At 47.3% G+C, this 13,013-nt stretch overlaps 1 protein-coding gene across 1 annotated transcript in view; it reads right to left on the reverse strand.

Annotated features, from left to right (window-relative positions):
- Nucleotides 1-260: 260 nt before the first annotated feature.
- Nucleotides 261-13,013, reverse strand: part of INTS4 (integrator complex subunit 4) — a 139,625-nt gene continuing 126,872 nt past the window's right edge. Inside the window, exon 23 of the mRNA XM_073612805.1 lies at nucleotides 261-1,823. Coding sequence (XP_073468906.1) covers nucleotides 1,630-1,823 — 194 coding nt within the window. The 3' untranslated portion in view covers nucleotides 261-1,629. The remainder of the gene's footprint in view (nucleotides 1,824-13,013) is intronic.

Below are 13,013 nucleotides of genomic sequence, written 5' to 3' on the forward strand. Positions count from 1 at the left end.
ACGAACGCTAGTTTACAAGACCGACCGCTTCTGGCTCACCCTCGCTTCCGAGTAGGGGTGCAACGGATCAAAAATCTCACGGATCGGATCGATCCTCGGATCAGAGTCACGGATCGGATCATTTTCGGATCAGAAAAAAAAAAAAACCCACACAAATCTTGTTACACCCACCGGAGTTTTAGATTTAAAAGCTATTTTCAACACAAAACTGAGCTTATATGCATAAATACAGTATTTGTGCATATAAGCTCAGTTTTGTGTTGAAAATGGCTTTTAAATCTAAAACTCCGGTGGGTGTAACAAGATGTCCGCTTGCCCCCTTCTCACTCTATCATTTTGTACTGTGCAGGAGTATGGGGTGTAGCAAGATGCTGGCGACGAAATGTCACTTCCTGCCGAGACAGCGGCCGCTTCCGGGTGTACTAAGATGGCCGCCGGCTCCGGAGCTAGGCCGCAGCCGCGGCCTTTCCTATGGCTGAGGCCGAAAAGTGCTCCGCGGATCGCGGGTGTGCCGATCCGCGGAGGGTGATCCGTACGGATCACGGATTGGGAACGATCCGTTGCACCCCTACTTCCGAGCATGCGTGTTTGTACTTTGGACTTTTGTCCGACGGACTTGTGTACACACGCTCGGAAAATCCGACAACAGACATTTGTCCGCGGAAAATTTATAAAACTGTCATTCAACATTTGTCCACGGAAAGTTGCCCAACAATTGTCTAATGGAGCGTACACACGGTCGGATTTTCCGCCAACAGCCTGTCATCACACATTTCTACTCGGGAAACTCCGATCGTGTGTACGAGGCTTTAGATGCCTGAATACTTGCAGCAGATGGGGAGCTAAAATGCAGTGGCTTTTCAAAAACACAGGCCACCAGAAAGGTAAGTACCACCCCCAACAACTTATCTGTCTCAGAAGGGCTGATCTGAAATAAGGGCTCAGACCTCACACAGCCATTGGTTCTTTAGTGGAATTGAAAGCATCCCAAAAAAAAAAAAAAGTTTCACATTATGGAGATTCTGCTGGAGGCAAAAAAAGACTATTAAAAAGGAGTGAAGATTCCAAAATGAGTGACAGGATAGGTTGGTATAAACATTTTGCCGGATCTTTTTCTTTTTTTTTTTGCTTTAAAAGAAACTTCCGATATTCAATGTATGTATTTCTGAGCTCTCCTTCTGAGCTAGTTGTCTAGTCATTCTTTGCTAAAGGATTCCTCATCTTCATACTTGTTATGGGTGAGGGACCATAAGTATTGACACCACTGGATCAGCATGCCAGCCAGCAAACTAGCATTTTTTAAAAGGTGAGCAATGGTTGCCTAAACATGTATTGCAGTGCAGGTTTCCCGTAATGAGCCAAGGTCTGTGAATTACTGACTAGTTCCTGGAGAATCTCTTTCATATACATCCCAAGATGACCAGCATCGGCCTGTGTGTCCGTTCTTCCTCCAACCATATTCATTTATTCCAGTGACTTTGGCAAGACTCAATCTTGCAGAACAGCATCACACGTGACAAGAAAATCGAGATGGATCGTTGTCACAGAACTACATTGTGCTACCACCAGGGTTGGGAGTCCGTATTCCCTGGTTACCTTACAATACACATACCCATCTCTAAATATATGTCACCGCCTGGCAGGTTTGGGCATCAAGAAGACTTTAACGGGTTTGCTGAAGGGAATAGTGCCTTCGGTGGTGCTGTCCAGGGCAGGCAGGGTGTCTGTGCTCTCGCCCCACGCTGGCTTACACGATCGGTTTAATATTTTGCTGCGGCTGGAGCTGTAGGCAAGTAGGAGTCGTACTTCGATCTGACACGGCTCTGCGAGAATAAGATAAAAACAGAAGACGTAATGTCAAGGGAAGGATATATAGTTACAGTAATATATAGAGAGAGAACAAAAAAAAGGAAAACTGCAAGGTTAATACTCACAGACTGCAACCTTCCATCTAATAAACCACTTGAAGACCAGGCCTTTTCTGGCACTTTTTGTTTACAAGTTTAAATCAGTATTTTTTCACTAGAAAATTGCTTAGAACACATTAAAAGGGGTTGTAAAGCTTCGTGTTTTTTCACCTTAATGCATCCTATGCATTAAGGTGAAAAAACACCTGGCAGTGACCGGCACCCCAGCCCCCCCCGTTTTACTTACCTGAGCCCTGGAACTTCACCCACCGGAGACGCGCGCTTCCGCTACCTGGGGTTCTCCGCTCTTGATTGGATAGATTGATAGCAGCGCAGCCATTTGGGGGGGGATTTGGGATACACGCAGTTTCTGAAAGCGTTCCTGCGGCTCGGAACGCTTTCAAGAGAAAGCCAGCCGCCGTCTGATAAAAACAATACCGGGGTTATGGCGGTTATCTTCAGCCATAATCCCAGTAAACCACTTGCAAACCGCAACGTATTGCATTCGGCAAGTGGTTAATGCAACCTGTACGTCAGGCTTGGCAAACCCTTGGCTCCATAGCTATAAATGGACATGCTGGGTTTTGTAATTCCTAAACAGCTGGGAGTAGCACACTGCTTACGCTGTGTGTACTCTTGGGAATTTACCCCAGACTCACAGTAATTACACTTAAAGAGGACCTTGCATAAGCAAGCCTGCCTAATATAATAGTGTACTGCTAGATTAATATATACCGTAATCTTTATATAGATTTATGATCTTGGATTACAGCAAGGCAAGGAATAGAATTCACTTCCAAATCTGTGGTAAGTAGTAAATGGAAACTATAAACTATAGGATAGGAGGGAGATGACTTGTCATGTCTCATAGAAGTGCTCAAATCACTTCTATTACATAGCCCAAATCATTCTGAACAAGAAGTAAAGGGAAAAAAGTATTTGATCCCCTGATTTTGTACGTTTGCCCACTGACAAAGAAATCAGTCTATAATTTTAATGGTCGGTTTATTTTAACAGTGAGAGACAGAATAACGCATTTAAAAGAAAGTTATAAATAAATTTGCATTTTAAATGAGTGAAATACGTATTTGACACCTTCGCAAAACATGACTTAGTACTTGGTGGTAATCAGAGGTCAGATGTTTCTTGTAGTTGGCCATCAGGTTTGCACACATCTCAGGAGGGATTTTTTCCCACTCCTCGTTTCAGATCTTCTCGTTTTGAGGCGGACGTTTGGTAACTCGAACATTCAGCTCTCTCCACATATTTTCTTTTAAAAAATTTTTATTCAGAAAATTTTTAACAAGTACAAGATCAATATTTACCATCGTAATACGAAGTAATGGTACATTCAACAAATCGGTTCTGAGTCGCTTACATCACAAATTATCTTGTATTTATGTGAGGTTTTGCGTATCATTGTCCTTACTTTAGGTTTATATAGTATAGTCAGACCTAAACCGAAAAAAAAATAGAATAAAAAAACACCCCTCTAGGTGGTGCATGGGGAACCGTGGGGGGGAACTCATCTCCCCCTGTCACCACTACTAGGTGCAACCTACTATTTTAACTTCTGGGTGGACCCAGGGGCCATAATTGGTCCATGGGCCCTTAGAAGCAAATTCAAGTTGAAAGAAAAGAGAGAGAGAGGAAAGGAATGATAGAGAGAAGAATAGGGAATAGTGGAGAAGGGTGCACTCTGGCCCTGGAGAAAAGTACTCCCGAGCCAATCCCATCTCATTATATAGCCGAGAGGTAATTAATCCAGGAGTCCCATATTTTGTCAAACAAAGCTATCTTATCGTTTAGAATTGCCGAAAGTCGTTCGTTCACCATTATCCATGACAGCTTAGATTTTAGCAAGTGAAAAGGAATCGTTGGGGATTTCCAAGATTTGGCAATTGATATTCTTTCTGCTACAAATATGGAGGCAATGAGTCTCTTCATATGTTTGATGTTCCCTCCACTGGGTGTCCCAGCAGTGCCTGTAGAGGTGATTTAGTGAGATTCACTTGAGTCAGTGAATATATGAAATTGTAAATTCGCATCCAGAACCTTCACACTTTTGGACATGTCCATCATGGCCACCCCTCAGCTCCATAGCTATAAATGGACATGCTGGGTTTTGTGGTTCCTAAACAGCTGGGAGTAGCACACTGCTTACGCTTTGTGTACTCTCGGGAATTTACCCCAGACTCTCAGTAATTACACTTAAAGTGCCGTCTATGGTACAGCCCCTGAAGCACTGTGGGGAGGCTCCCGGAACAAAGGTTGCTACCCTCGCTGGGACCATATACTACCTCATTAAGACTTTATAGTTTGCCTCCATCAACGAGGTATTGATATATGATCTGGATGTACATTGTGTCATTTTAATCCATTCTTCAACTTCGAAGTTGATTTCTACATCTTGTTCCCATTTTTGCATGTAAAACAGTTTTTAGGAAGTCGAGGCTAAAATACTGTAAATCTTCGATATGTGGCCAGTGTGTTTCCACATATTTTCTATGGGATTAAGGTCTGGAGACTGGCTAGGCCACTCCAGGACCTTAATGTGCTTCTTCTTGAGCCACTCCTTTGTTGCCTTGGCCGTGTGTTTTGGGTCATTGCCATGCTGGAATACCCATCCACGACCCATTTTCGATGCCCTGGCTGAGGGAAGGAGGTTCTCACCCAAGATTTGACGGTACATGGCCCCGTCCATTGTCCCTTTGATGCAGTGAAGTTGTCCTGTCCCCTTAGCAGAAAAACACCCCCAAAAGCATAATGTTTCCACCTCCATGTATGACGGTGGGGGATGGTGTTCTTGGGGTCATAGACAGCATTCCTCCTCCTCCAAACATGATGAGTTGAGTTGATGCCAAAGAGCTGGATTTTGGTCTCATCTGACCACAACACTTTCACCCAGTTCTTCTCAGAAAGATTCAAATGTTCATTAGCAAACTTCAGACGGGTCTGTACATGTGCTTTCTTGGTTTTCAGTCCTTCACGGCGTAGTGTGTTACCAATTGTTTTCTTGGTGACTATGGTCCCAGCCGCCTTGAGATCATTGACAAGATTCTCCCGTGTAGTTCTGGGCTGATTCCTCACCGTTCTCATGATCATTGAAACTCCACGAGATCATGCATGGAGCCCCAGACCGAGGGAAATTAACAGTTATTTTGCGTTTCTTCCATTTGCAAATAATTGCACCAACTGTTGTCACCCTCCCCCCAAGCTGCTTGGCGATGGTCTTGTAGCTCATTTCAGCCTTGTGTAGGTCTACAATCTTGTCCCGGACATCCTTGGACAGCTCTTTGGTCTTGGCCATGGTGGAGAGATTGGAATATGATTGATTGATTGCTTCTGTGTTTTTTATACAGGTAAAAGTTGAGATCAGGAGCACTTCCTTTAAGGCCGGGTTCACACTGGTACGACTTGACAGTCGTACCACTTTGGACCTGACTTTGCCCTGCGACTTGAAGTCTGACTTCAATGAACAGGGATCCGACTTTCATCCCCGACAATACCAGGCACTGTGTCTGGTATGAAGCTTTAGGGGGAGCTTCAGCCAAATTAAAAAAAAAAAAGAAAAAAGAAAAAACGGCATGGGTTTCCCCTCCAAGAGCATACCAGGCCCTTCCCAGTCAGGCATGGATTTTAAGGGGACCCTCCCAAAACCCATACGCAGCCCGGCAGGTCAGGAAAGGGGGTGTGGACAAGCGAGCGCCCCCCCCCCTTGAACCGTACCAGGCCGCATGCCCTCAACATGGGAGGTGTGGGCACTTTGGGGCAGGGGCGGTCCTGCGCCCCCCACCCTAAAGCACCTTGTCCCCATCTTGAGGGCCTCTTCCCAACAACCCTGGCCATGCCGACCCCCAACCTATGTGAATGAATATGGGGTACTCGTACCCCTACCCATTCACCTAAAAAAAGTGTCAAAAATCAAACAGCACACAGGTTTTTAAAGTAATTTATTAAGACAGTTCCGGCGTCTCTTCCGACTTCTCCCCTCTCCAGCTCTTCTGTCTCCTCCGTTGACGGCTTCTGCCTCTGCTGGTTCTTCTCCGCTGATGCATTCTAGCCCTCTCCGGTTCTTCTCCCTCTGTCCGCTGTCTTCTCCGCTGTCTTTTGCCTCTGTTCTTCCGATGTTGACTCGACGCTCTCTCCCACTCTAATGCTGGGTGCGCGGTGTGCCACTGCTTAGATTGGCATGGGGCGGGGTTACCGGATGCCCGTCCATTATGACGTCACTGCCCCATCATGCCCCGGGTGGTGACATCATAAGAGGCCGGGCCTCCAGGTGACGTCACCCGGTGATCCTGCCTCATGTCAATATAAGGTAGTGGCACACTGCGCACTCAGCATTAGAGCGGGAGAGAGCGTTGAGTCAACATCGGAAGAAGAAAAGAGAGAGAAGACAGCGGAGAAGACAAGGCAAAAGAGCGAGAGGACCCAGCAGAGGCAGAAGACAGCAGAGAAGACCTGGAGAGGGGAGAATAACCGGCAAAGGCAGAAGACGTCAGCGGAGGAGATACCGGAGCGGTCTTAATAAAATTACTTTAAAAACCTATGTGCTGTTTGATTTTTGACACTTTTTTTTTTAGGTGAATGGGTAGGGGTACAATGTACCCCATACTCATTCACATTGGGTGGGGGGCCGGCATGTGGAGGCCCCCTTGTTAAAGGGGGCTTCCAGATTCCGTTAACCCCCCCCCGCTCGCAGACCCAGACAACAGCCAGGGTTGTTGGGAAGAGGCCCTTGTCCTCATCAACATTGGGACAAGGTGCTTTGGGGTGTGGGGGTGTGCCCCATGTTGAGGGCATGCGGCCTGGTACGGTTCGGGGGGCGCTCGCTCGTACCCACCCCCTTTCCTGACCTGCGTGCTCGGATAAGGGTCTGGTATGAATTTTGGGGGTGCCGTTTTTTTCATGTAGGAGTTCCCCTTAAGATCCATACCAGACCGATGGGCCTGGTATGCTCTTGGAGGGGGAACCCATGCCGTTTTTTTTTTTCAGTTTTCCATGGGGTTCCCCTTCAAGATCATCAGAGCACAAGTCGCATGCCAAAGTCGGATCAGTTAAGACAGCGATCCGACTTTGATCCGACTTCAGGAAGCATTTGCAAAGTTGGACCCGTTAAGACGGCTCTCATAGGGAAACATTTTTTGCGTTTGTCATACCAGTGTGAACCCGGCCTAAGAGAGTGCTCCTAATCTCAGCTTGTTACCTGTATAGAAGACACGTGGAAGCCAGAAATCTTGCTAATTGATAGGGGATCAAATACTTATGTCACTCATTAAAATGCAAATCAATTTATAACTTTTTTGAAATGCGTGTTTCTGGATATTTTTTTTTTGTTATTCTGTCTCTCCCTGTTAAAAAAAAAAAACTACCATTAAAATTATAGACTGATCAGTGGGCAAACGTACAAAATCAGCAGGGGATCAAATATTTTTTCCCCTCACTGTATTGCAGCTTGGGTTCAAAAATAGGATTTTTTAAAACAGCTTACCTGTAAAATCCTTTTCTTTCGAAGGACATCACGGGACACAGAGCCACAGTAATTACTGATGGGTTATATAGGTATCACTGGTGATTGGACACTGGCACACCCTATCAGGAAGTTCAACCCCCTATATAATCCCTCCCCCTTGCAGGGATACCTCAGTTTTGTAGCCAAGCAATATAGTGTATTAGAAGAGGGGTGGGACCTCTGTGTCCCGTGATGTCCTTCGAAAGAAAAGGATTTTACAGGTAAGCTGTTTTAAAAAATCCTATTTTCTTTCTCGAACATCACGGGACACAGAGCCACAGTAATTACTGATGGGATGTCCCAGAGCAATGCTACCTGAGGGGGGGGAACCACGACCAAGTAGGGTGCAATCAGACCTGAGGACCCTGTACTGCTGCCTGCAGCACACTACGCCCAAAGGCGATATCCTCATGCCTTCTCACATCCACCTGATAGAATCTGGTGAATGTATGAACTGAAGACCAGGTTGCGGCCTTGCAGATTTGAGCCATAGAGGCCCGGTGATGCACTGCCCAAGAAGCACCAATAGCCCTTGTGGAATGTGCCCTGATCTGAAACGGAGGAATCTTCTGTTTCAAACCGTAAGCTTGAATGATCAACTGTCGAATCCATTTAGAAATGGTAGCTTTTGACGCTGCCTGTCCTCTATTGGGACCCTCTGGCAGCACAAACAAAACATCCGTCTTGCGGATCTGAGTAGTTGCCCCTAGATAGGCCTTAACTGCTCTTACTACATCCAACGAATGTAGAGATCTCTCTTCCGGAGAACAGGGATCTGGAAAAAAGGAAGGTAGAACAATGTCTTGGTTTAAATGAAAATCAGAAACCACCTTCGGTAAAAAACTAGGATGAGGGCGTAGTACCACTCTATCCTTGTGTATAATCAAATAAGGCTCCTTACAGGAAAGAGCTGCTAATTCTGATACTCTTCTAGCAGAAGAGATGGCCACCAGAAAAATTAATTTCCTTGTCAACAAGACCAAAGGAATCTGACTTATTGGTTCAAAAGGCCGTTTCTGTAACACAGCCAGGACCAAATTCAAGTCCCAGGGGTTTAGGGGCGCTTTAACCGGAGGATTAAGACGCATCACCCCCTGCATAAAGTTTCGGACCAAAGAATGCGAAGCAAGTGGCCGCTGAAATAATACTGATAAAGCAGAGACCTGGCCCTTGATGGTACTCAAGGCCAGCTTCATCTCTAATCCCATCTGTAGAAAATCAAGGATTCTACCTATGATATATTTCCTGGGATGCCAACCTCTGGATTCACACCAGGTTATATAAGCTTTCCAGACTCTATGATAAATCATCCTGGAAGCTGGCTTCCTTGCATTAATCAAGGTAGATATGACAGGACCTGAGAGCCCACGACTCTTCAGAACGTGGGTCTCAATAGCCAAACCGTCAAATTTATCGTTTGTAAGGCAGGATGGAACACTGGACCTTGAGATAACAGGTCTGGGCGTACCGGTAGGGTCCACGGGGAACCCACCGTCATCCTTACTATTTCTGCATACCAAGTCCTTCTGGGCCAAGCGGGGGCCACCAGAAGTACCGACTTCCTTTCCTGCCTGATCCTGCAAAGGAGTCGTGGTAGTAGCAGAATAGGCGGGAATGCGTAAATCAGTGAGAACCGATGCCACGGAATCACCAACGCATCCGTCCCGCATGCAAGAGGATCTTTTGTCCTTGCCACAAATCTGTCTATCTTTTTGTTGAATCGGGATGCAAAGAGATCTACATCTGGAACCCCCCATCTTTGGCATATGGCCCAAAAGACGTCGGGATGCAGAGACCATTCCCCTGGAAGTAACTGCTGGCGACTTAGATAGTCCGCCTGCCAATTCTCTATTCCCGGGATGAAAACTGCCGATATGCATGGCACATGCATCTCTGCCCAGACTAAGATCTGGTTCACCTCTTTTTGAGCAGCTCGGCTCCGGGTGCCTCCCTGATGATTGACATAAGCCACTGCTGTGGCATTGTCGGACTGGATCCTGACCGGACAACCCTGTAGCCTGATAGTCCAGGCTTTTAGAGCTAGATGTATCGCCCGGATCTCCAGAATGTTGATGGGTAAGGTCCTCTCTGTCTTGGACCATACTCCTTGGACCGCAGCCTGTTCCAGAACTGCTCCCCAACCTGACAGACTGGCATCTGTTGTTACCACCGTCCAGGTAACCGGTAGAAAGGATTTCCCCTTCTGCAGGTTTTCGGGTATGAGCCACCAATTGAGGCTCTGACGCACCGCATGCGACAGGTGCATCGGAAAGTCTAATGCCTGAACCTTCTTGTTCCAGGTCGACAGAATACTGTGTTGCAGCATTCTTGAGTGAAACTGAGCATAGGGAACTGCTTCGAATGAAGACACCATCTTCCCTAGTAGCCTCATACAAAGGCGGACTGAGGGACCCTTCTTGGTCCTTACAGTCAGAATCAGCTCTCTCAAAGCAGTGATCTTTGCCTGGGGTAGAAATATTTTCTCCTGGCTTGTATGTATAATCAGACCTAAATATTCCAGTCTTCTTACTGGTTTTAGGAAAGACTTTTCTAAGTTGAGGATCCAACCCAGGTGTTCTAGATACCTGACCGTGGTCCTCAAGTTTCCATTCAAAGAGGCTACCGACCGGTCTATCAAGAGCAGGTCGTCTAGGTATGCTATGACAGCTATACCCTGAGCCCTTAATCTGGCCAGAGGAGGAGCCAAGATCTTTGTGAACACTCGAGGTGCAGTGGCTATCCCAAAGGGCAGAGCCATAAACTGGAAATGGCGCCCTCCTACCTCGAAGCGCAGAAACTTCTGATGAGCAGGAAAAATGGGCACATGCAGATATGCATCTCTGATGTCTATTGATGCCAGAAATTCTCCTCCCTGCAGGGTGGGAACTACTGTTCGAATTGATTCCATGCGGAAGGATTGAATCCTTAGGAATCGGTTCAGATCCCTTAAGTCCAAAATGGGCTTGACATCCCCATTTGGCTTTTGGACCGTAAAAAGGTTGGAATAGAAGCCCAATCCCTGGTCCTTTGCGGGAACTATCATAATGACCTCCTGCGACAAAAGTCGCTCTAACGCTAGAAGGAGCGACTGCTTCTTCTCTGGGTCTCTGGGAACATTTGATCTGAGGAACCGAGGAGAAGGGAATTCCTGAAACTCCAGCTTGTACCCTAAGGTTACCGTGGAGACTACCCATCTGTCCTGGAAGTCCTCCTGCCAGAGCTCTGAGAATTGTCGCAGTCTTCCCCCCACTCGAGTGAGCGGGGGCGCCCCCTCATGCAGAGGTCTTAGTGTTTTGCCTAGTAGGCTTCTTTCCCCAGGACTTCTTTTGTCCCTGGGGTTGACTCTTGTCTCTGGACCCCGATGGAGGCGGCCGTCGAGACTGCCTGGAGGCTGAAGCCCCCGGCGCTGGGGAAAGAGTCCGTTTGAAAGAGGGACGCTTACTCTTCTTCTTGACAGGTAAGAGAGTGCTTTTCCCACAAGAGATTCTCTTGTTATCCAAGTCCTCTCCAAACAACCTTGCACCACGAAATGGAAACCCAGCCAGTAGCTTCTTACATGGTGCTTCGGCTGACCAATTTTTCAACCATAGGATTCTACGTATATGCACCAACCCCAGTGAAAGACGGGAGGTTTGCACGATAGAATCTCTAATGGCGTCAACCACAAAGCATAAGGCCGCTGGAAGGTTAGCAAACCCCTGGGCCTGCTGTTCAGGTAATACTTTGATGACCTGCTTAACATGGTCTCTTAAGTATTGACAGACTCCAATCGCTGCTATTGCAGGTTGGGCCACTGATCCTGCTAAGGAGAAAACATCCTTCAATAGGGATTCCATCCTTTTATCTACAGGATCCCTGAGCATCTGAGCATTGTCTACAGGACAAGTCAGGCTATTATTTATTGAGGAAATGGCGGCATCAATAGCCGGAATTCCCCACATTTTAATAAACTTTTCTTCCATCGGATAAAGTGTTGAAAACTTTCTCGGCGGAAAAAAACGTTTGTCTGGGTGATCCCACTCAGAATAAATAAGCTTTTCAAGTAAAGTATGAACAGGAAAAGCATGTGCTGCTTGGAAAGGTTTCAGTGACCCCAAAGCAGAAGAGGATTCTTTAGCAGTTTCAGGTATGGGCAACTTAAATGTGGAGCGGACCAATCCAGTGAGGATCTGCACTAAGACTTTCTCCTCTTGGGAAGTCGCAGAGGGTCCCTCTCCACCTGAATCCTCCGAAGAGGAATCATCCATCCCATCCCGATCCTCTGAAAGGGATTCATCTCCTTTATCCCAGAGCTCCTCTGTCTGAGGGTCTTGGGGAACAGAGGAAAGCCTAGTGCGTTTTCTTCCACTGAGTGAAGACGTAATCACGGCCATTAATCTTTCCTCTAGACCATTAATGGTTGAGGAAAAAACCTCTTGTGTAATATATACAGGGGCTGAAGTGCCAGAAGCAGGTGTAGCCCCTGACCCCGATGGCTCTCCCTGGCTAGCCGTCCCTGGCCCATCTTTAGGGGGGAAGGATGCTGCCGACAGGGGGCCCTCAGAACCTGAACGAGATCCCCTAGTGTCTCTGGTTCCTGGGGTGCTTGAACCTCTTCTACCCATAGTGCAAAGCAACAAGGTGTGAGGTATACAAATGAACACTGTCCGCTGAGCGATGTAGTCTGGCTAAAAGCCTTGCTACCCAATGCTCAGTCTGGTGTTACTTCAGTAAATGCTGCCTAGGAGAATGCCTGTGTCCCACCTTACATGCGACCGTCAGCTCTGTGTCTCTCAGAAGGCTGAGTGCACCTGTACAGAGTGCCTTTAATAGCCTGCAGCTGGCCTGAGTGGGAGTCTAAACACTCTGTGCTGACATCCCGCCCCCTCCTCTACCGCCCCCCCCCCTCGAGTTTTGAAAAAAACGAGCGCTTCCCGCACTGCCGACTCTCCTGTCATGCTCTGGAGAAAAGGCTGGGGATGGGGGGGGGGGGGGAGGAGGGAGACTGGTAACAAGATTTGCCTGAACGGCTATCTTCAGAGATGGTGGCCATTAGGCCACAGAGCCCGGGTGGTATAACCACTTTCTAGACCCCTGTGGCCCCTCTCTAGCCTGGGGGGGGAACATTCAAACATGAGAAATCCCCCCATCCACCTTACCTGCTTGCAGCCTGCTTGATACGCTGGGACATACACAGCGATTACAACACCTGAGACAGACATTCAGCATGTGTAGGTTTGTGCTCTTGGCAGCCCCCGGTGGTCACAATAGGCATAGCATGCATTTACCTTAAAGGAGAAAAGCCACTAGAACTCAAAAATTCTGTGGAATCTCCTCTTACCTTATCCAGCCGCAGGGTGCTGTTTACACAGACCCAATCTTCACCTCTCATGGTGGGCTCCGTTTGAAAAAACCGTCAGAGACTGGGGCCCCCATCAGTAGGGGGATCCAACAGTTCTGGGACCGTAAAGCACCTCGCCAGAAATTAGGAAGTTTAAAGCCATTTTCTGATCTGCGGGGTCCAGCTCTCTAAAAAGAGAAGCATTACGGGTAAAACCTCGTTTCTTCGGACACGAGGCCCGGGTACCATTCAATTCGGCCATGAAAAGACA

The sequence above is a fragment of the Aquarana catesbeiana genome, linkage group LG02, assembly GCF_042186555.1.
Source record: "Aquarana catesbeiana isolate 2022-GZ linkage group LG02, ASM4218655v1, whole genome shotgun sequence".
NCBI lineage: Eukaryota > Metazoa > Chordata > Amphibia > Anura > Ranidae > Aquarana > Aquarana catesbeiana.